The sequence below is a fragment of the Propithecus coquereli genome, unplaced genomic scaffold, assembly GCF_000956105.1.
Source record: "Propithecus coquereli isolate 6110/MARCELLA unplaced genomic scaffold, Pcoq_1.0 Scaffold171, whole genome shotgun sequence".
Classification (NCBI taxonomy): domain Eukaryota; kingdom Metazoa; phylum Chordata; class Mammalia; order Primates; family Indriidae; genus Propithecus; species Propithecus coquereli.
Window position 1 is genome coordinate 6006005 of NW_012141747.1, and position 21020 is coordinate 6027024.

At 53.1% G+C, this 21020-nt stretch overlaps 1 protein-coding gene across 1 annotated transcript in view; it reads right to left on the reverse strand.

Moving 5' to 3' along the window:
* ARID5A (AT rich interactive domain 5A (MRF1-like)) overlaps positions 1 to 9675 on the reverse strand; it is an 18649-nt gene extending 8974 nt beyond the window's left edge. Inside the window, exon 1 of the mRNA XM_012642003.1 lies at positions 9564 to 9675. Coding sequence (XP_012497457.1) covers positions 9564 to 9567 — 4 coding nt within the window. The 5' untranslated portion in view covers positions 9568 to 9675. The remainder of the gene's footprint in view (positions 1 to 9563) is intronic.
* Between the last annotated feature and the right edge of the window lie 11345 nt (positions 9676 to 21020).

Genomic DNA, 21020 nt, shown 5'->3' on the forward strand with positions numbered 1-21020 from the left:
CCCCCCGGCTTTGAAGGAAACCCTATACCACCTTGGGGTCAGTCGAAGGGGGCAGAGCTGGGCCGGGGTGCTTGGGGCAACCCTGTCTCCAGAGCCCGCCCCACGTTCAGGCACAGAGTTTCACAGCAGCTCAGCCTCACCCGGGCAGTGGCTGAGGCTCCCGTCTGTGGGCCCCCAAAGCACCACTGCAGTGCTTGGACAGGATTTCCTCCAGGAATGATCGAGAAGAGAGTACGTGCCTGTTTGTGACACATCTGACTTTTCCCTGAGCAACTGCAGAATTCTGACTGCCCCTAATTAGGCCACAGGCTCCGCTCACCTACAAGGGTCCTGGTCACCCTTCAGGTCTCTGCTGATAAGTCCCTTCCTCTGGGTGGCCTCTGCCATTCTTGTCACCCTCAGCTATTCACAGCCGTCTGACTGAACTGCCTGTCAGCTCATCTGCCCCTCTGATAGCTCAGTGAGGCCTCCCAGCACCCACACAGTAGGCGCCAGTAAGCCAGAATGAGCGAGGCATGGCAGACCCACATGGAGGCAGGAGGAACCATGGGCTCTATTTTACGAAGGGCGGCCATGTGCTCCTGGTTGCAAAAATGCAAGACCTCTGTCACTGCAAAAAACACAACCACTGGAAACTACCTCAGGCCACGTGGCAGGTTGGCAGTGGATCCCACACCAGGAACCCACCTCTTTTGACAACCTTTCCTTTCTTTTCTGTTTTCTTCTTGTTAATCTAATATGGACTGCGCCATACTCCTGGTTCACTCCAGCTCAGGAAATTCTTATTGCTGGGAACCTGTGAGATTTCCCCTCTATCCCAGACAGAAAGAGAATGTCCTCGGGAACAAACCCACACCAACATGACCCAGAGGTACATGGTGTTAGAATCTTTGGCCACTGAACGGTCTCCCCCCTGACAGTTGTTCAGGTAAGTGCTGCTAAGCCTGCAACTACTCTCGTGTTGTGTGGGTCCTCGGCTCTGTGTCCCTGGCTCTTTCACATACAGGCATACCTTGGAGATATGTGGGTTCAGTTCCAGACAACCAAGATAATGCAAATATCACAATAAAGCTAGTCACACAAATTTTTGGCTTTCCAGTGCATATAAAAGCTATGTTTACACTGTACTGTGGTCTATTAAGTGTACAATAGCATGTCTACAAACACAGCATAATACCTTAATTTAAAAATACTTTATTGCTAAAAAATGCAAACGATCATCTGAGCCTTCAAGTTGTAATCTTATTGCTGATGATGGAGCTCATGTCGCTGTTGATGGCTGCTGACTCATCAGGGTATGGATTGCTGAAGGTTGGGGTGGCTGTGACAATTTCTTAAAAAATAAGACAAAAATGAAGTTTGCTGCATTGATCGACTCTTTCTTTCATGAAAAATTTCTCTGAAGCATGGGATACGGTTTGATAGCATTTTACCCACAGTACAACTTCTTCCAAAATTGGAGCCGATCCTCTCAAACTCTGCCACTGCTTTGTCAACTAAGTGTATGGAATATTCTAAATCCTTTGTTGTCATTTCAGCAATGTTCACGGCATCTTCACCAGTAGATTCCATCTCAAGAAACCACTTTCTTTGCTCATGCATAAGAAGTGGCTCCTCATCCTTTCAAGTTTATCATGAGGTTGCAGCAATTCAGGCTCCGCTCTAATTCTAGTTCTCTTGCTGTTGCCACCTCATGTGCAGTGTGCCTTCCTCCACTGACGTCTGGCGCCCTTCAAAGTCACACATGAGGATTAGAATCAACTTCTCCCAAACTCCTGTTAATATTGATATTTTGACTTCCTCCCATGAATCACGAATGTTCTTAATGGCATCTAGAATGGTGAATCCTTTCCAGAAGGTTTTCAGCTGACTTTGCCCAGATCCATCAGAGGAATCGCTGTCTGTGGCAACTATAGCCTTACAAAAATACATTTCTTAAATAATAAGGCTTGAAAATAGAAATTACTCCTTGATCCATGGGCTGCAGAATGGATGCTGTGTTAGGAGGCACGAAAACAACATTAATCTCCTTGTACATCTCCGTCAGAGCTCTTGGGTGACCCAGGTGCATTGTCAACGAGAGGTAATATTTTGAAATGAACTTTTTTCTTATCAGTAGGTCTCAACAGTGGGCTTAAAATATTCAGTAAACCATGCTATAATCAGATGTGCTGTCATCCAGGCTTTGTTTTTCCATTTATAGAGCATAGGTAGAATAGAACTAGCATAATTCTTAAGGGATCTAGGATTTCTGGAATGGTACATGAGCACTGGCTTCAACTTAAAGTCACCAGCTGCACTGGCCCTTAACAAGAGAGTCAGCCTGCCTTTAAAGCCAAGTATTGACTTCTCTTTAGCTGTGAAAGTCCTAGATGGCATCTTCTTCCAATATAAAGCTGCTTTGTCTACACTGAAAATCTGTTGTTTAGTGTAGCCACATTCATCACTGATCTTTGCTAAATCTCTTGGATAACTTGCTGTAGCTTCTATATCAGCACTTGTTGTTTCACTTTGGTTTTTTGTTTGTTTGTTTTTTGAGACAGTCTTGCTCTGTCACCCGGGTAGAGTCACTGTAGTTCACAGCAATCTCAAACTTCGGGGCTCAAGCGATCCTCCTGCCTCAGCCTCCTGAGTAGCTGGCACTACAGGCACAGGCCACCATGGCCAGCTAATTTTTCTGTTTTTAGTAGAGACGGGGTCTCGCTCTTGCTCAGGCTGGTCTCAAACTCCTGAGCTCAAGCGATCCTCCTGCCTCAGCCTCCAAGAGTGCTAGGATTATAGGTGCAAGTCACTGCCCCCGGCGTTTACCTCATACTTTGATGTTACAGTGTGAGGTGTAAAGTTCTTTCCTTCCTTAAACCTCATAACCACCCTCTGCCAGCTTCCAACTCTTCTTCTGCAGCTTCCTCACCTCTCTCAGCCTTCGTAGAACTGAAGAGAGTCAGCCCCTTGCTCTGGATTAGGCTTTGGCTTAAGGGCATGTTGTGCCTGGCTTGACCGATCCAGACCACTACAACTTTCCGCATATCAGCAATAAGGCTACCTCACTTTCTTTTCACTCGTGTGTTCCCTAAAGTAGCACTTTCTTATTTCCTTCGAGCGCTTTCTTTTGCATTCACAACTTGGCAAACTGGCCAAGAGGCCCAGCCTTCAGCCCATCTGGGCTTTCAACATTCCTTCCACTACACTTTGTCACTTTTAGCTGCTGGTTTAAAATGAGAGATGTGTGACTCTACCTTTCACTTGAACATTTAGAGGCCGCTGTAGGGTTATTGATTGGCCTAATTTCAATATTGTTGTGTGTCAGGGAACAGGGAGGCCTGAGACAGACGGGGAACGGCTGGCCGGCGAAGCAGTCAGAGCACACACGATGTCGATCGATTGAGTTTGCCGTCTTATTTGGGTGTGGTTCGTGGCGCCCCAAACCAATTACAATAGTATTATCAAAGGTCACTGATCACAGATCACCACAACAGATATAATAATAACGGAAAAATGTGAACTATTTCAAGAATTACCAAAATGTGACACAGACACGAAGTGAGCACATGCTATTGGGAAAACGGCGCAGTCTCACTCAACACAGCGTTGCCACAAACCTTCAATTTGCAAAAAAGCGCTATCTGCAAAGTGCAATAAAGCGAGATATGCCTGTATGTTCTCTCATTTAGTCCCAGGAGGGGTCCCGTTTTAAAGAGGGGGAAACTGTTGCTCGCCTCCCTGGACGACCAGGATTCAAAACAGTCTGCCTGACCAGCAGCTGCTGAGTTTATTATCCACATTTGCAAAGCCTTGATGAAGAGTTCAAAGAAGCCGGCTCCTCTCCTTCCCTCCTGCCTGCTGCACTCTGCTTGCACGTCCTCCCTCCCTTAACTCCTGCTGCTCAGGGCCTCAGCATAGAAGGACTCTCTGCATTTGTCTGAGTGTGACCAGGGTTTCTCACTGGAGCCCTCCTGCAAACTTGCTATGTGACCTGGACAAGTCCCTTCCCCTTGGACTTCAGAAAAGCAAGGTGGTTGGAGCAGGGCCCATTAGCATCACCTGGAGAAGCATCTTAAACACACTGATGCTGGGCCCCACCCAGAGTCTGATTTAAGGTCCTGCATGGGACATCAGAGTTTAAAGCTCCCCGGGGGATCCCAGAGGGCACCCAGGCCGAGAACCATGGGGCCAGAGGATCCCTAGTCCCTTCTGCTTAGTTTCAGAGTTTGTGAGCTCTGCCTGGGCCACACTCGGGAAAATCTCCTGGAGTCGGGCACTTGGGTTACCAGGAAAGGAGGTCAACAATCCAAGCTGTTTAACCCCAGATGGGAAAGGGATTAGAGCTGTCACCTTAAGCCACAAAGGGAAACACTCTTTATCTCTGTGTCCAGCTGAGTCCCCAGATGAACTTGGCCTCCATTCGCACCCAGCCAGGGCTAGCTCTCTGTCCTGGCGGGGCCTTCTAGAATGCAGGCCTTTGGCTCCTGCTTCTGCAGCCTTAGCTGGGTGAGAGGGAGAGTCCTCTCCCTCTTTCTCTGGGGCCTTCTGTCCTTCACTGGCTGTCCTAATCCCTCCCTTCCCCCAACCACTTATAGATCAGGGTTCTAGTAAATCCTCATTTGTAAAAAGGGTTCTGCTGTGAAAAGTAAGTTTGAAACCCGCTGCCATAGATGATGGGCATGTCCTCCTGTCTGCCAGCTCCCAGCTCTCGCACCTCCCAACACACAGCAGGGCTGAGCCCCCTCCCAGTGCTCCAGCGCAGGGAAGGGACTTATGAAGCAGGAGGCCCAGTCCTCCGGCTCCCCCACTCAGAGGCAGGAGAACCCCGCTTGCCTCTGCGTGACTGCTGCAGCGGCAGCACCGAGTTCCTGTCTCACTCCGATCTCACTCTGAGCTTGCGCGTGTAGGTCCCTCCCTGCACAACGCCATGGATGTCCCATTTGTAGCCGGGGAGGTGGATCCAATGAAAGAAAGAAAACTGCTCTCCACAAGAATGTCATTCAGACATGACTTTTTCCATCCAGGAAACAATAATGATGATAATGGTGATGACTGTTCCACTGTTTACTTTTTACACATCTGGAATCTATTCTGGTATAAGGTGTGAGACAGGGATCTTAACCACCTTTTTCTCCCATTGGTTAGGTGGTCCCCGTATTGACTGAGCGACTCCATCCCCCAGTGACTGGAAATGTTACTTTCCCCACAATCTCAGTGCTTACAAGGAATACATCTGGGACTATTTCTGGACTTTCTTTTCTGTTTCACCACTGTGGAATGCTGAGACCCGTGCACGCTGTTTTAATTTTTGTAGCTTTGTAAAACAAGTTACTATCCAGAGGCCAAGCAACCCAATAGTACCCTTCTTTTAAAAATATTCCATCTGAACTTTAGGATATTTTGGTAACATTCTCTTAAAAAAAACAAAACAAAACAAAAAAACAACACTAGGGTTTTGATTGCATTTATGTTTAGAAACTACTTTGAGGAGAAATAACACCTTTACGATATTGCATCTTTCTTTTGGGACCACATGTTTCCAATGACTCAGGTTCCCCTACGCAGTCCTCAGAAGTTCCTTCTTAAAGCTCTGTGCCTTTCCTGTTGAGGTTATTTCTAGTTTGTTTCTCGAGTTTTGTGCAGCTAGATAATAGTGTTAGAAAAGCCCTGATAACAGTAAGACTTCACAAGCCCCCTCTGATTTCCTCATTTCACTGCTGGGAAGAGGACCAAGGGAGGCTAGGTGGCTATACCAGAAGATGAGCCTGGGGCCTAGTGACCTCACTAGGCACGAGTGGGTGTGGCAGGGTGCTGGGCCAGAGGCTTGTTGAAGGCCCTTCCTGTGTATGAATCTGATTTCTGTTCAACTCCATGCTTGTGTCTGAGTCAAGCTCAACTCCCAGATCCTAAAACTACAGCAGTAAAGAGGTTAGTTTCAGTCCTTCATTCCAATAGAGGATGCTTCGGCAGGTCTAGGCGTTCTCAAGTCATTCCCTACTTCCCTCTCTACACAATTCACTTCACCAACTCCAATCAGCTCTCACCGGCCTAGGACTAGGCATCTTGTACATTGCCTTATTAAATCTTCCCAGCCACCCAGTGAGTATTATTTCTCCCTTTTAACAGATGTACTACCTGAGGCTCAGAGAGGTTTAGTAACTTGCCTGAGGTCACACAGTTTACCAGTGGCACAGAAAAGATTCAGAACCACAGCAGTCTGACTTCTCTAAAGCCCTGAATCCTGAGATCTAGAGTTTTATTCTTTTTTTTTTTTTTTTTTTTTAGAGATGGAGATGGAGTCTTGCTATGTTACCCACGCTTGACTCAAACTCCTGGGCTCAATCCATCCTCCCGCCTCAGCCTCCCAAACAGACGGGACCACAGGCACACACCACTGCACCCAGCTTAGAGGTTTTTTTGGGTTTTTTTTTTAGTGGGAACAGGAACACCCCAAGTTCCTTATCTGTGCTCAAAGGGTGCAAACTTGTTTGCTTTCCCTGAGTGAATCTGCAGGCTCCCAGCACATCACCCGTTGCTCTGCTAACATGAGCTGGTCTGCATTGACTGCTAAGGCAACCATGCCCCAGGAAGGGAGGGGACCACTCAAAAACGCTGCACCCTCAGAGAGGTGGGCAGCTCGGGGGGAGGTGGGAGGCAGGGCTTCTATAGCCCTCACCAGTAAATCAACTTCCCTGGCCCTGAGGCCCCATCATCTTTGAATAAGGGGTATTATCTCCATAATCTTGAGGAAGGAGATTATATCTCTTAAGCTATAACTATAAGGAGGTGTCAAAACTGTTGACATCTATTGGGATTCCTTTAAGAAACTGCCACCTGTGACCTGAGAGAGTAGGGGCCAGCTCCTAGCCAGGGCTCAGCCTACCTGAGGAAAGGGTGGGGGAGTAATGCGAAGGGGGAAGGTGAAGGCGCTGTGTGTGGGGAGCCCAGCAGAGGAGAGTCACGGAAGACCAACTCAAGATGTCTCACCCGGCCTTGGGTGGTGGGAAGTCCGGGGGCCCCTGTGAACCTGCCCCCTGCCCTGCCAGACAGTGGGCTGACATCAGATGAGAGTGGGACAAGAGCAGAGATGGGGCAGGGGGCTCTGGCACCACACAGGTGTGTCTTTTACCAAGTCAGTCACTGCTTCTGTACCAGTTTCCCCATTTATCAGACGAGCATGCTAGCCTCCACCGGCGCAATGTTAGTTATCTAAGCAGAAGAAAGCCAGAAATGAGGCTTCCCCGACGAACCACAGCTGAGCTTGGCAAGATCCGAAGCCTGCCTGTCCTGCTCACTCCCCAGGGTACCTCACTGCCCCCGCCCCAGCAGGTGCTCTGGAAACATCAGCCCCATGGATGCAGGATGGGCACACTTAATCTTATATGCCCCTAATGCTCAGAGAGGGGCTATGACTAGTCCAAGGCCACACAGCCTTCGGGTTCACCAGCCTGCTGGGATTCACACACCCCCCTTCTCTGGCCCGCCCCACTCACCCTCCCTGTGATGGGAAGGAAGTGACACTTCCTTTCATGAAAAGTTACTGACTGGGAACACTGCGTCAATTACCACAATAATGGTAACAGCAGCCTCAATAACAACCAGCAGACACTGCCCCACCCCCTCGCCTGAGGTTGTTGGCTTAAGTTTCTCCGAGCTTGAGCTGGAACAGAAACAAAGACAGCCTTTGAAGCAGCCAGTCCACTCCGTGGCCCAGAGCTGGCTGCCTGGTGGAGTCTCTGAGTGGAGCTTGCTCCAGTGGGTTGTTTGAGGAGGAGGGACCTGCCAAGGGCTGCGCTGGAGCCAGCAATGCGACAGAGGAGCTGGACATGGGACCCTCTCCCCACCGGGGTGCAGAGTGCAGCTCACACTGCAGCCCAGCCTCAGCACATCAGCTGGGAGAGGGAGAGGGGGGTAGAGTCTTGGAGCAACTAGCCAAGATGAGGGCCTTGAAAGGGTACAGAAAGGGAGGGAGGTTCAAGGGGCACCAAATGTGAGACTACCAACTCCCAAGCCCCCCTGGGGCTCCCTGTGCCTCTTTACCCAGCTCTGGGATGCCCTAAAAGATGCTATTCCAGGATGGGGTTGAAACCTCTCCTCCCCTTGCCCGTCCCTCCCCACCAACTCTGGGTAATATTTGATGATAACAGTAATTTCCTCTGTGATCGTTTCCTATATTCCCATTCCACTTCTGGAGAAACAAGGCTCAGAGGTATTAAAAGACTTGTCCAAGATGTCACCGAACAGTAGAGGCAGATTCTCCGAGGTTCCTTCTACCTCCGCCATGCCAAGTTTTAGGCCCCAGGTGGGTCCTGGGGCCCAGAATGGACTCTGGAACTCTCCTCTACCTTAGCGTCGTCTGTAGGCACAGACCCCGACGCTGCGTCGGTTCGCAACAGTGAGACTCTGGTGGCAGCAAGAAGCACCTGTTACCCTCCCCTAGGCCCCGGCAGGACCCCTTCCCGCCAGCCCGAGACTCCCCAAACAAAGGGACGCTGGGCCCGGCCAGTGCAGTACCTCGGGACGCGCCGAGCCTTCGGGGGTCCTGCTCCCGGCAAGCCCGACCGCACCCGCGGGGCGTGGAGAGTGGCGCGACCCCAGCCCGGCGGCGACCCCTGGACACTGCGGAGGGACCGACACGCGGCGCGCGGGTTGCCCCCGCAGCTCGGGCCGAGCGCGAAGCCGAACACCTCCTGCTTGCACTCGCAGCCTGCGCTTCTGCGCTATCTTCCCCCTCCACTCCCTGGCCGCCACCCTGTCCCTCCTGGAAACCCGGGGGGAAAGAAGAGGACAGATAAAAGAAAGGAGAGGAGAGCAAAGAGAGAAGCTACCTCTTTCCTGCCGGGGGCTGGGGAGGGTGGGCAGGAGACAAGAAGGGAGACACCAGAGAAGAAACGAGAAAAGGGAAAAGAAAAGTACGGGCGAGAAGCTGGTAACCGCCGAACGATCGGCACACCCCTCGGCTGAAAGAGGAACAGTTGATTCTTCAAAGCGCATTGAGCAAGTTCTTCAAAACTCGCGCGGTCCCTTTCAGGAAACGGCGGCCGCAATGGAAAGCGCCCGCGCGCCCACCCGGCCCGACGCCTCTTCTCGACGGCGCCGGCGGCTTCTGAGAACCCACGGGGATGTCACGGGGGGCGGAGGAGGGGGCTGGGAGACAGAGAAACTGCTGCTGACAGCTGTCACAACAAATTAGCTGAGACCAGCTCGAGATTGAAACCGCAGCAGGAAGTGGGATGACAGAACCGTACAGGGCTTGGTAAATTTCAGGCAGGAGACAGCGAAAAGAGTTTCGAGATAAATGCCCGGGAAGCCCCTGGCCGCCAAAACTTTTTATCTTTCCTTTTTTCGAAGAGCGCGCGCAGACACCCAGCCTCACCCCTCCCGCCCCGGGCGCGGGGCGCTGGTGCCACGGGCCGGGCTCGCTCCCCCGCACCCTCGCCCCGGAGCCCACCCCAGGCCCCCGTCCGCTCCCAAAAGCGGCACCGACGGCCACGAGGGCTGGAGGAGAGCCGGCTCCGACACCTGAGTCCTCCCAGCGGGACCGCCGAGCCGCGTTCCGGGCCGGGTCGCAGAGCGCTTACCCATGGCCCGGCGAGGTCCCGCGGCGCCCACCCCGAGACCCTCCGCGTACGCGACTCTCCGGACCCAGCGCTCTCGGCGCTACTGGCTCTCAGCTGCGCTCGCCGGCCGCCTGCCCGCAGCTCCGCCCCGCCCCGCTCCGCTCTGGGCTCCCATTGGTGGGCCCGGTTCTTTGGCTAGGGGCTGGAGCCGCCCCCTGAGCCCGGGCATCACTGGGAGTTGTAGTGCGCACCCCCTTCCCTGGCTTAGAGACCGGACACCTGGAATAGGTTCCTCACCTAGAGGGGCTGAGGCAGGACACCCATTGTTGCCTTGTGCCTCAGTTTCCCTAGAGGCAAAACTATAGCCTTGAAAAAATCCTTGCTCTCAGCAGGGCACTGAGGGCTGGAAGGGGTGAGCAAAGTGCTTCTGGCTTTGACTTGAAAGCGGCCTTGGGCATTTCCCAACTCCCACCCAGCCCAATATGGAAGGAGAGAGTGTTAGCTAAACAAGAACCAAACCAGCAAGTCCTTGGCCTAGGCTCTGTGGGGTCCCAGAAATGCCTGGTATCCCAGGCCTGCCCCTACATGCAGGCAGAGAGGCAGCTACAAGCTGAGCAGTTCAAAGAGGGACATGACCCCCAGCTGAGGGAGGTGGGGGTGAGGCTTCAGGTGAGTGGAGGCAGGAGGAGCTGCCGAGCCAGCCATAGCAGTAACTTGGACCTCCATGTGCAGGCCATTGAGGGGGAAACCAAGGCCTGGGGTTTTAGCCTCAGCAAATGCCTACCTAGGACTGGAACCTTGTTCCTAGCACATAGTAGGTATACAGAAAGTCTTGTTGATTAATTTTTTTGTTTTTTTGACACAGGACCTTGTTCTGTCACCTGGGCTGGAGTGCAACGACATCATCATAGCTCACTGCAATCTCAGACACCTGGACTCAAACAACCCTCCTGCTGAGCCTCCCATGTAGCTGGGACTACAGGCATGCACCACCCTACCCAGCTAATTTTTCTATTTCTTGTAGAGATGGGGTCTCACTATGTTTCTCCTGGGCTCAAGTCATTCTCACACCTTGGCCTCCCCAAGTACTAGGATTTACAGGCGTGAGCCACTATGCCCAGCCTTGGCGATTAATTTTAATACTCATAACAGCTCTATGCATTTCACATCATCATTGTCCTCATTTTATGGGGTGAAACTGAGGTCTGAGAGCCGGTAGGTGGTGGAGCCAGAACTAAACGGAGGAACTGAGGCTTTAGAAGAGGAGCTGTCATACCCATCCCCCTGTCCCCCAGTCTGCACCCATCACTGCCCACCCACCACACTGGTGTTCCTCCTCACACTAAACAGATGGACCAGGGCTGCGGTTTGATGAACCTGAAACCCTAGCCCTTACCCTTTGACCTTGCGATGGAAGATCTCTACAAGCTCAGCCCAAGGCAAACACTGGGCTCTGCAGGATGAATCCCCGTCTACCTCATAAAGGGTTGGTTTGTAAGAGCCAGCACCTGTAGTGTTGGTTATATACACATCATCTTCAATATTTAGTAGCTGCCCCAAACAATCATTGTAACAGTGATCATAACAGCACATCCCACTTCCTAGTTTACAAGCCACTGTCCCCTCCAGGAGAGCCAAGGCTGTGGTGGGAGACACTACGATGGAATGCCATCAGGAAGCTCACACCTTTGTCCATTCTGTATACACTGATAGGAGCAGGCACTATGCCCAAGGTTGGGGATGGAGACCTGGATCCTGCCCTCAGAGTGAAAATCTAGGCCAACCCCTCCTTCCTGGATTGGATACCCCACTGATGAGAAACTCACTAGCAGAGCAGCAGCTCCTCCCACCACAGGATAGGGTTATACTGCCATCCAGGCAGTGGGCACACTCTTACAGACCGTGGCTGTTGTGCGAAGCCTCAGCAAGTCAGCACCTGCCTGTGCCAACCTGGGAACAATATGATCTAAATTTAATTGCCTCCTGAGGCAACTATTTGCAATAGAAAGTAATTTGCAAGGCCAATAAATCCTGTGCAAGAAAGACATCTCCATTTGCTTCCCTAAAAGCATAAACACTTCCATTGCTCAAGCCTCTGCCTCACACATCTTCTCTCCCACCACAGCCACTCTGCTCCTGCACCCTCCAACCACAGGATCCCAGCCCAGGGTGCCTGAGAGGGGTCACCCAGCCCCTCAATGTCTTGGTGTCTGTGTGTCTCAATCAGAAAAACAAACCCTCACTAATAAGTAAACACAGTCTTCCTGTAAAAACGTTACAAATAAATCAATCCTCTGATGCTACTACCCAAATCCAGTTCCCTCTCTGTCCCAGAGGTAAGGACTATTTTCAGATTGGGTAAAGTCTTCCAGAACTGCTCCTATGGATTTTCATAAATAGATGTATCCAGGGTGTAGAAAAATATGCAGCTTTTTTAAATGTGTGTGTTTAAATAAATAATACAATTCTGATTGTTCCATTCCAGAACTTGCTTTTTTGGTCAACAATAGCTCTTGGAGATCTTTCCTTGTTAGAACACAGATTGGCTTCCCTCTTGTAACTGCTGGGCAGTGTGCCTTCCTGTGAACTACTACAGTGTAATTAATCCCCTCTTGATGGAACTTAATCTTTTTGCGATTACATGAATCCTGATGAGAACATTCTAGATTGTAGTCCCTCTTAGAATACTTTCAGGAGTCAGGAGCTTACAAAGTATTCCCAAAGACTGAGCTAAAAGCTGCCTTCTAACTCCCACCTCCATGTCCTCACACCTCTTCTTGGCCCATTTTAGAAAGAAAACATGGCCCTGGGGGTGTTTCCCATCCTGGAGCTCTCAGAGCTGTAGGGATCATTCAAGATCATCTCTCTATTTGGCCTAATTTTAGAGAGGAGGCCACGAGGCTCAGAGAGGTTAAGCAAATTGCTCAAAGTCACACAGCAAAGTCAGTGCCATTGCTTCTTCTGGGACCTGGAAGCCCATCCAGTGCACTCAGGACACAGAACGCATGGCCAGTTTTCTGCCCCGGGAAGCTCAGTTCCCAGGCTCAACAGTTGCCAAAGGCCCCCAGGGCTTTGTTTTCAAAGGAGAAATGAAGCGGGAAGTATTTTTAACGCTGGCCCCGCCTTGCTCCCCCCAGCTAGCTGTCCAGGAAAGGCCGGCTTCGCAGTGGCATTTGCAACTCATGGAAAACAACAAATGCCCAAAATAGATGATACCCAAGCTCAGGAATGGAAAAAATTGGCTCATGGTTTCAAATGCCTCTTTTAGAAAAAGACAAGAATAGCTTTTGGCCTTTGGGGAACTGCTGGGGGTGAAGGGATAGTGATCAGAGTCCCAGATCCCCAAGGGTCAACTGGTGCCTGAAAGAGCTTTGGTCACTATCCCCAGGGCATGTGAAAACTAGCTTACCGAGCTTTGTCCACACTGGGAGCTACATCTGCACCTGGCTATAGGTTCCCTCCAACATCTAGCTGAATCCGGAACAACTTCCATTGTTGGGCTAGGCCTGGGCTGGGTGCACCTCCCCACCCCAGCCCTCCCCACCAGATCCCAGCAGCGAGGAAACCCAAGATTTTTAACTTACCGAGCCTGAAGGGTGAAAGTCAAATTGCCCTGGGAGCAAGTGGGCAGAGGCCAAGGAGAGGAAATTTGGATTTTCATCCCCGCTCAGACTCATCCCAGCTGTGTGGCCTTGGACAAGTCACTTAACCTCTCAGAGCCTCGGGTGCCTCATCTGGAAAGTGGGGATAACGCTTCCTTTATTCATTCATCCATTCTTCCAACCTGTGTCATGTAATCTCACCATGTGCCAGCACTGAGCTAGACACTGGGACACAGCCATGCCCAGAACGAAGTCCCTAACCTTATGGAGCAGAAGATGCAGCCCCTGCCAACCTTATAGGCTTCTGATAATCAGTCACTGACTCCAGGTACTGAGCCAAGACGTGGTGCTGGGAGGAGTGAAAACGCTTCTGACCAGTGTGCCCTGTCAGACACTGTGCCAAGCATTGCACACGGATTATTTCATTTAATATCACCCAGCCCTATGAAGGGGGCACTATATCTATCCCCTTTTACAGCTGAGAACCAGAGAGTGCTAGACAAGTTCATAGGCTCACCCACAAACAGTAAGGAGCAAAGAAGGGCTGTCTAGGTGCCCAGGATCAGGATAACTAAAGCTTGGTGGAAGTCTAGACTGGAGGTCAGTGCAAAATGCACTGCACAAGGAATTTTTAAAACGTGGGGCCTGTATGGCGTTTTAATAACACTTAAGATCTCAGCTGACCCTTCAACCCTATGTTGTAGGACTGTCCCTCCCATTTGACAGATGAGTAAACTGAGGCCTGTAGAGAGTAAAAGATCTCGGCCCGCCAGACCGGTCCCAGTCCCGCACTGGGCGGAGACGAGGCGGGACCGGCGCGGGCGGGGGCGCTAAGCGAGGGGGGCGCGCCGGGGCCAGGGGAGAACTACATTTCCCGGGATGCCGTGCAACGGGGGCGTGTAGGGGCTGGGCCGTCGCGTAAGCAGGGCTGTAATTTCTTGGTATTAAGAAAAAAAAAGAGCAAAAGGAAAGAGGGAAAGAATCAAAGCCTCAAGCGTCACGTCTAGGAATAGCCTCGGAGTCGGGCCAAGTCATTATAGACGATGAGTAATCCGGTTAAGTCATTTCTCTAAACACCATTCCTTGTAAGAGAATTAAAATATCAGCTTACATCAGAGGGGGAGAGGCGGCTCCAGGGGCCGGGCTGGAGCGCGGCCAGGAGGGGGGCGCGGCTGGCGCGCTCTGCTGCTCCGCGCTGCCCTGCCCGCGGGCTCTGGGCTGGGGCGGGCAGCGGCCCGCCAGGCCTCAGTTTACCTGGTTGTTAAGGGCCCAGGGGAAGTTTGGGACTGCCTCCTCTCCGGAGAATCGTTGTCCCTCAAGGGAGCGGCTGAAGTTTTCTTTTCTTCAGGGTTTCAGGGCCCCCCTCCCTCCCAGATTCCAGAGTCGATACCTTGTCAGCTTCAGGTCCACGATCGTCGGAGTGAAGGGCTGGGGACCAGCCTGGGGACACGGGGAAGGGAGAGGGGGATCCTTAACCTCCGGGCCGGTGCCAGCTTCCCTCTAGACTTCCAGGAAAGTCAGGCGGGGGAATGCCTTACTTTCCATTTCCCCCTTTTCTCTTTAGTTAGGCTGTATTAGAACACAGGGCTAGGGGAACCGCTAGACTTTTGGGAGGGGAGTGACCGCCAGTGCTGCTTTCGCCATCCTGAGGACAGATTTGCGATGAACTGGGGAGTGCAAGCCGCTCAAGATGCTGCCCCTCCCTCTCAGCCCCCCTCCAGGGCCAACAACGTGCATTGGGGCCCAGCTGTGAGCCGGACACAGATATTGTCTCACCCTTGTAGCCCTAACTGAGGCCCAGAGTCTTCCCACGGGCTTCCCAGCCAGTCCCAAGGCAGTATAGAATAACTCGAGTTTATGGTGGCGGCCACTGAACACTCGAGGCCAAGCCCAGCTCTAAGCTCCTTACACGTTAACTCTCGCAGCGACAGGCTTGGAGAGGCTAACAGCTTCCCAGGAGGTTCTCAGCCAGTCCACTAAGCAGAACCTCCCAGGCTCTGGAGCCAGGCCAACTGCTTTCCAATCCTAGTACCCTCGTGTGCAGGGGTGACCTTGGACAAGTTATTCACCATCTCTAATCCTCAGTTTTCCCCTGTGTGAAATGGAGTTAGCAATGGCTAGCATAAGCCTTCAACAGAGGGTCATTCTGTTGTGGTGGCTGTCCTATGTGAAAACAGCCCCCTTTAGCAGCGGTATCAGGACTTCGATGGGTAGATTCTGCGTGTGTCTGAGTCTGCGGAAGAAATAAGGAAAAAAGTAAACACTTAACGCCCCCTCCCAACAGACGCAACCATCTCTTAACACAAAGGCCTCTTTCCTACACCAGGAGGCCAAGCCCTGGCCACACTGCTGGTCCCTCTGCGTGGCCCTGTCCTGTGTCCACCCAAGGGGAGGCACAGGCTGAGTTACCCTCAGGTGCTGGCCTTGGTGACCTGGGGCTGGGCCCTGTGTCTTTCTTCCTGATCAGGTTTTCCAGGCTTTGAGGTAGAGCTTCCAGGTGCCGCAGTTCCCTGTGGGTCCTAGGGTCTGGCCAGGATGCCAGAATGCAGGGGTGGGGTGGTAAGTGACTCATCTCCACCCTGAGTGGGCCCCACTAACCTCTGCACTACTGGAAGCCTGAGTCTTTGGGGGAGGGACTGCTCTAATTCCTGCTCTCCAAATGAACTCATGGACTTTGCAAATATGAAAACTAAAGCTTTCATGCTTGCAGTGGTCTGGGGTCCGTTGGCTCCAAGAACTCAGGATCCCTTAGAAGTTTCATACTCTCTCCACGGCTCCCCATACTGCATCCCAGACCTGAAGGCCAGGCCTCTGCTTTCATCGTCTTGGTATTATTCACCCAGCAGCTGCCACCAGTGGGGCCTGCTCTCCTTCCTGACATCCCAACAATGTTTGTTTTCCTCAGCACCTAGCAGGGAGAACCCAAGGTGAACCCAGGTCTAAATGGTCCTGTTTACACCTCAAGCCCACCTTCTTCCCCCCTCTGCCAACCGAGAGCTCGCATTCTCCCCACACGCACTGTGCAGCCTTTCTACTGCTGTGTGCCCAGGAGAAGTGCGCAACCTGCGTACATACACCTGTGCATCTGTGTGGGTCTGGCATGCAGAGGAGCCCACAGCTCACACATATGTACACACTGCGACTCATCAGAGAGCCTGCAAGCCCCTGAGGCTTCTTCCCCACATCTGGGGCACCACCCTGGCCTACCTTGGACACCCTGAAGGGGACAGATGGTTGTCCTTCCCGCCACCCTCCCCTCAACTGCCCACTTGTGCCATGGTATCTTCAGCCATGGGGCTGGCCTAGAGGACTTTGCTCTGTCAGAACTGCCTTCTCTCCCACCTTGGCCTCAGCAGGCTCTTCCAGGCCTGCCTGAGTGGTACCAGCCACAGCTAAGGCAGAGGGCTGCATGGAGGGGCTTCTCTGGGCATTGGGCATGGGGCGAGGACAGCTTTGGGCATGATGGTAGCTTAGCATCCACTCTCCCTGACAAATCGGGCAATACAGCCACACGGGGAGAGCTGTCCTCCCCATGCCCCATGCTCTGTTCCTGACACTACGTGTGCACATGCTATTCCCTCTGTGCCTAGAGTGCTCTTCCCCAGCTCGGTGGTTCCTGCCACATCCACCTAGTGAACTTCTGCTCATCCTTCAAGACTCCACCAGAAGCAGATATCCACATCCTCCAGAGCTCCCAGTACATGCCTCTGCTGTGGCATTTGCCACACTGGTGCTGCTGTGGTTAGTCCCATGCCCTGTGTGACTGGCCCGCAGCTACTGAGCCTCTATTCCCCAGTGAGGAGTGGCCCTTACTATCGCCACACCATGCTGCTGGCAGGGCTGCAGCGCCCAGGCACTGCTCTTCCAGAAGAGGAAAGCTCAGGTTCTGAGTGGGAAGGGACTTGTCCAAGGTCCCACAGTAGCCTCAAAAGATCTTAGAGTTGATAAATAAAGAAATTGGGAAGGAACAAGAAGAAGTAAGAGCCCACAGAGAGCAGGCGCTCAGTGAAGATTCACAGACGGAGAATGAAGGGCGTGTAAGAAGAGGAAGGAGGAAGAAGAGGCAGGATACCCACTTCCACACCCCTCTACTGCCCCCCTCTCTCCCCACGCCCCCTCCAGTCCTTCCCCAGGGCAGCACTTCTTAATTGTTAAAGGCAGACATGCTGTGATATTTGGGCTCGGAGTTCACACACATTCCCTTCTCCCTTGAGTCCCAGGGCTGGGTGACTCTGCAGGCCTGGTGGTCACGCCATCCCTCTGGCCCCAGGCTGGCAGCTCAGGTCAGAGCCCCTTTCTTCCTTCCTTTCTTTCTTTTTTTTTTTTATTGAGACAGAGTCTCACTTAGTTGCCCGGGCTAGAGTGCCGTGGCATCGACCCAGCTCACAGCAACCTCAAACTCCTGGGCTCAAGCCATCCTCCTGCCTCAGCCTCTCGAGTAGCTGGGACTACAGGGCATGTGCCACGATGCCCGGCTAATTTTTTATATATATATTTTTAGTTGTTCAGCTAATTTCTTTCCATTTTTTTAGTAGAGACGGGGTCTCGCTCTCCCTCAGGCTGGTTTCGAACTCCTGAGCTCAAACGATCCTCCCGCCTTGGCCTCCCAGAGTTCCAGGATTACAGGCATGAGCCACCATGACTGGGTTTCTTTCTTTCTGTCTTTCTTTCTTTCAGACAGGGTCTCACTATGTTGCCCAGGCTGGCTCAAACTCCTGGCCTCAAGCAATTCTCCCAGCTCAGCCTCCCAAAGTGCTGGGATTATAGGCTCGAGTCATCACACCCAACCAGAACCCCTCTGCTGGGCATCCCTGCTGCTGCTGGATCCTAGGTGGGAGCAGTGAGCAGGATCTGGGGCTTGGACTCCACTCAGGGCAGCTGGACCTCAGTATCCCAGGGAGCTCAGAGTCCCATGCTCAGTCTCCTCATCTATAAGATGGGGATGGCATACAAACAGCTCTCAGCCCTCCTAGTGCAGTTACTGGCATCGAAGGAGCTATTTCTTATTAAGTGCTTAGAGACGTGCCCAGTGGGAGGAGCGCTCCTTAAATATTAGCTCTTTTCCACAGCCCTGGGCAAAACAGAAGGCATGGGGTGGGCCAGGGCTGGGGGAGTGAGGAGGGGGCCAGGAAACCTGAGTTCCAGTTCCCGCTCCAACACAGCAGATCAGTTCTTTGGCCCTGGACGGCCCCTGCCCACTCCACCTTCCCTCCTTCTGTATGCATGTGTCATGTTTTGTTGGCTTTGGGGCTTTTTAATTTTTTTTTAAATAAACAAGGGCTGCATGAAACTGCTAATATTCTGGGTAAGTGTTGAAACAGCTCAAAAATCCCCACCGCCCCTTGTGAGTCAGTGGCAGGAGCAATAAGCAGAACTGCTAGTGACATTCTGTGAGACACATTCTGCAAAATAACAGCTGGGCAGCCCTGGGACCCCAGGGATTTGAAATGGGGCCTCCAAGATATCAGGGTGTCCTGGAGAGGCACTAAGGGCCCCAGGGATTGTTAGGGGTTACTAAACCCTTAAAAAGATCCTGAAACCCATCCCCCTACATAATTGGAAATAAAAACAACTTCGGACGGTTAAATTAGCATGAGGAAGTCCCGCAAGACTTTGCCTTTTCCCGTAACGGCGATTTCGATGCTCGCTGGGAAATATCAAATTCTTTCCAAGCATTTTTCTTTTTCTATTTTGGTGACTTAAGCACGTGCTGGGTCGACCAAGCCCCTACCCCGTCCTCAACGGCCCCTGCGGGCACACTGCGGAAAAGTCGCCGCCCGCACCGGCTCCCGAGCGCGGGCGGGGTGCGGTGGGGTGGGGTGGGGCATGGGGGTGGGGGATGGGGAGTGGGGGGAAGGGAGGGCCGGCTCTGCGAGGCGGGGGGCGGGGCTCGTGTGGATCGGGGTCCTGATACCCCGGACTGGGGGGCAGGTTGTGGCGAGGCGGGGAGGAGAGAAGGGGGGAGGCGGGAGAGGGGAGCTGTTAGCGCACCCACCCGAGAAGATGCCGGGCCGCGCCCCCCGGGAGGACCAGGCGGGGGTTTCGGAAAGCGCTTTCCTGGCCCAGGCGGATCTGACTCAAAAAGGGGAGCTGGCTCAAACCGAAAGAATAATTCGGTTAGCCAAGGCAGCCAATATTTCTCTGGGGCCCAAATTACTGCCAGGCAAGGAGCTCCAGGGCCGCAGCATCGCTGGCCCCTCGGGCCCGCTGAAAGCCCTGAGCCCCACACCACCCCCTTCCCCAAAAGGGCCTGGAAGGGCTGCAGGGCAGGCAGGACCAGCTGAGGGGAGGGCGCCCCTGCAGCCCCACTGGCTCCGATGGCTGCCTGGGTCGTCCCTGCCCCTTCCCAGGCCCGGAAGATTGGGGGCTGCTACGCCAGGTGAAGGAGGCCTCCTCCTACCTGTCCCAGCGGGCCCTGCTGTGCCCCACCCTTCTCAGGCCACTCATCAGGTCCCTGGGGCCTCTGTCTGGCTCCTGTGCTGTTCCCTCTCCGGCAGCGCCTGAGTTCCTGCACACCTCCCCAGGTGCGAAGCTTTTCTGGAAGTCTAATACTGATGCCCATGGGGGTCTCTACCTGCTCTGGGAAGTGCCTGGCTTGCCATCATAGAGACCAACTTGAAACTAATGTGAGCGGGTTTAACTCAAGTAGGTTTAACACCCCCACACCGACCCCCACCCACAATTTCCCTTCCAGGCCCCTTGGCTTTGCAGGCCGGCCCCTGGCCAGCCTTCTAGTGGTCACAGCCAGGTCCACATTAACAGGGTTTTACTGAACTGACGTTGACTCAGTGAGAAACGGTGATCTATATGAAGTAGTTAATCATTTTTTTCAGGCTGAACTGCCAGGGTGGAGTGGGCCAAGGGGCATCCAGGGGCTCCCCTCACCAGTCTGAGGTCACCTGTATGGTCCAGTCTGAGGTCATCTGTGTGGATTCGGGTCCCCTTAGATCCCAGCTCAGCCACACGTTGCCCCTCAGTCTGGAGGGATGGCCCAGGTTTTGCAGGCACAGAAACTCTCTGGCCCAGGGACCCTGCTGGACTCAAGTTCGTCCTGACCTCAGGACAGGTGTGGGAAGGAGATGCTGATGGCTTGGTTCTCTGGGCCGCCCAGAACACCTGGCCTGGCCTGCTGTGCTCCTCCCGCCTCAGCCCAGTGCGCTGTCTCAGCACAAAATTCGCCCCGTAAGCGGGACCATCATGAACTCCCGGGCAGGGCAGGCACACAGCTGCTGTCACAGGGAAAAGTCTTACAGACAGTGAGACAACTGTGACATAGTGCTGCATACAGGGCCTGGCTGGTGCCCACCACACACAAGGACAAGCACCAAACATGGCCAAGGTCAGGGGCCTGCAGGGTCAGCTGAGCATGTGAGGGGGACACGGATGCCTGCAAATGCCCCTGCCCCCCACCCCAGGCCACAGGGCAATGCCATGGGGCAGGACCTGCAGGGCTGGGTCAGCGTGGCCCCTGACCTATCAGAAGACCTGGCATCTTCCCCCTTTAGTTGTTAGGTTGCTGGGGAGTCTGGGGAGGGGATGGCATCAAGGTAGCCCTGTGGTGGGAGCCGCTCTGGGGCCTGGAGCAGCCACTAATACTGATACTGAAGTATGTCGATGTTGATGTCATGGTAAGTGGCTTAGAGGAGGCAGGGGTTGACTGTTAATCTCAAGGGGTGAAGGGAGCCCCTGGACCCCAGAGAAAGCTGAGAGTGTGTCCATCTTAAGATGCCAAATGAGAAGTTGGAGGCAGGACCGGGAGCAGAGGTGGTCCTGCCATACTGGGTACATTCTGGGAAGCCTCTCTGGCCTGGTTCTCAGACATGGGTCTGTCACTGAGGGATGGCAAAGGCTGCCCTAGACCTGGCCCAGAAGAGTT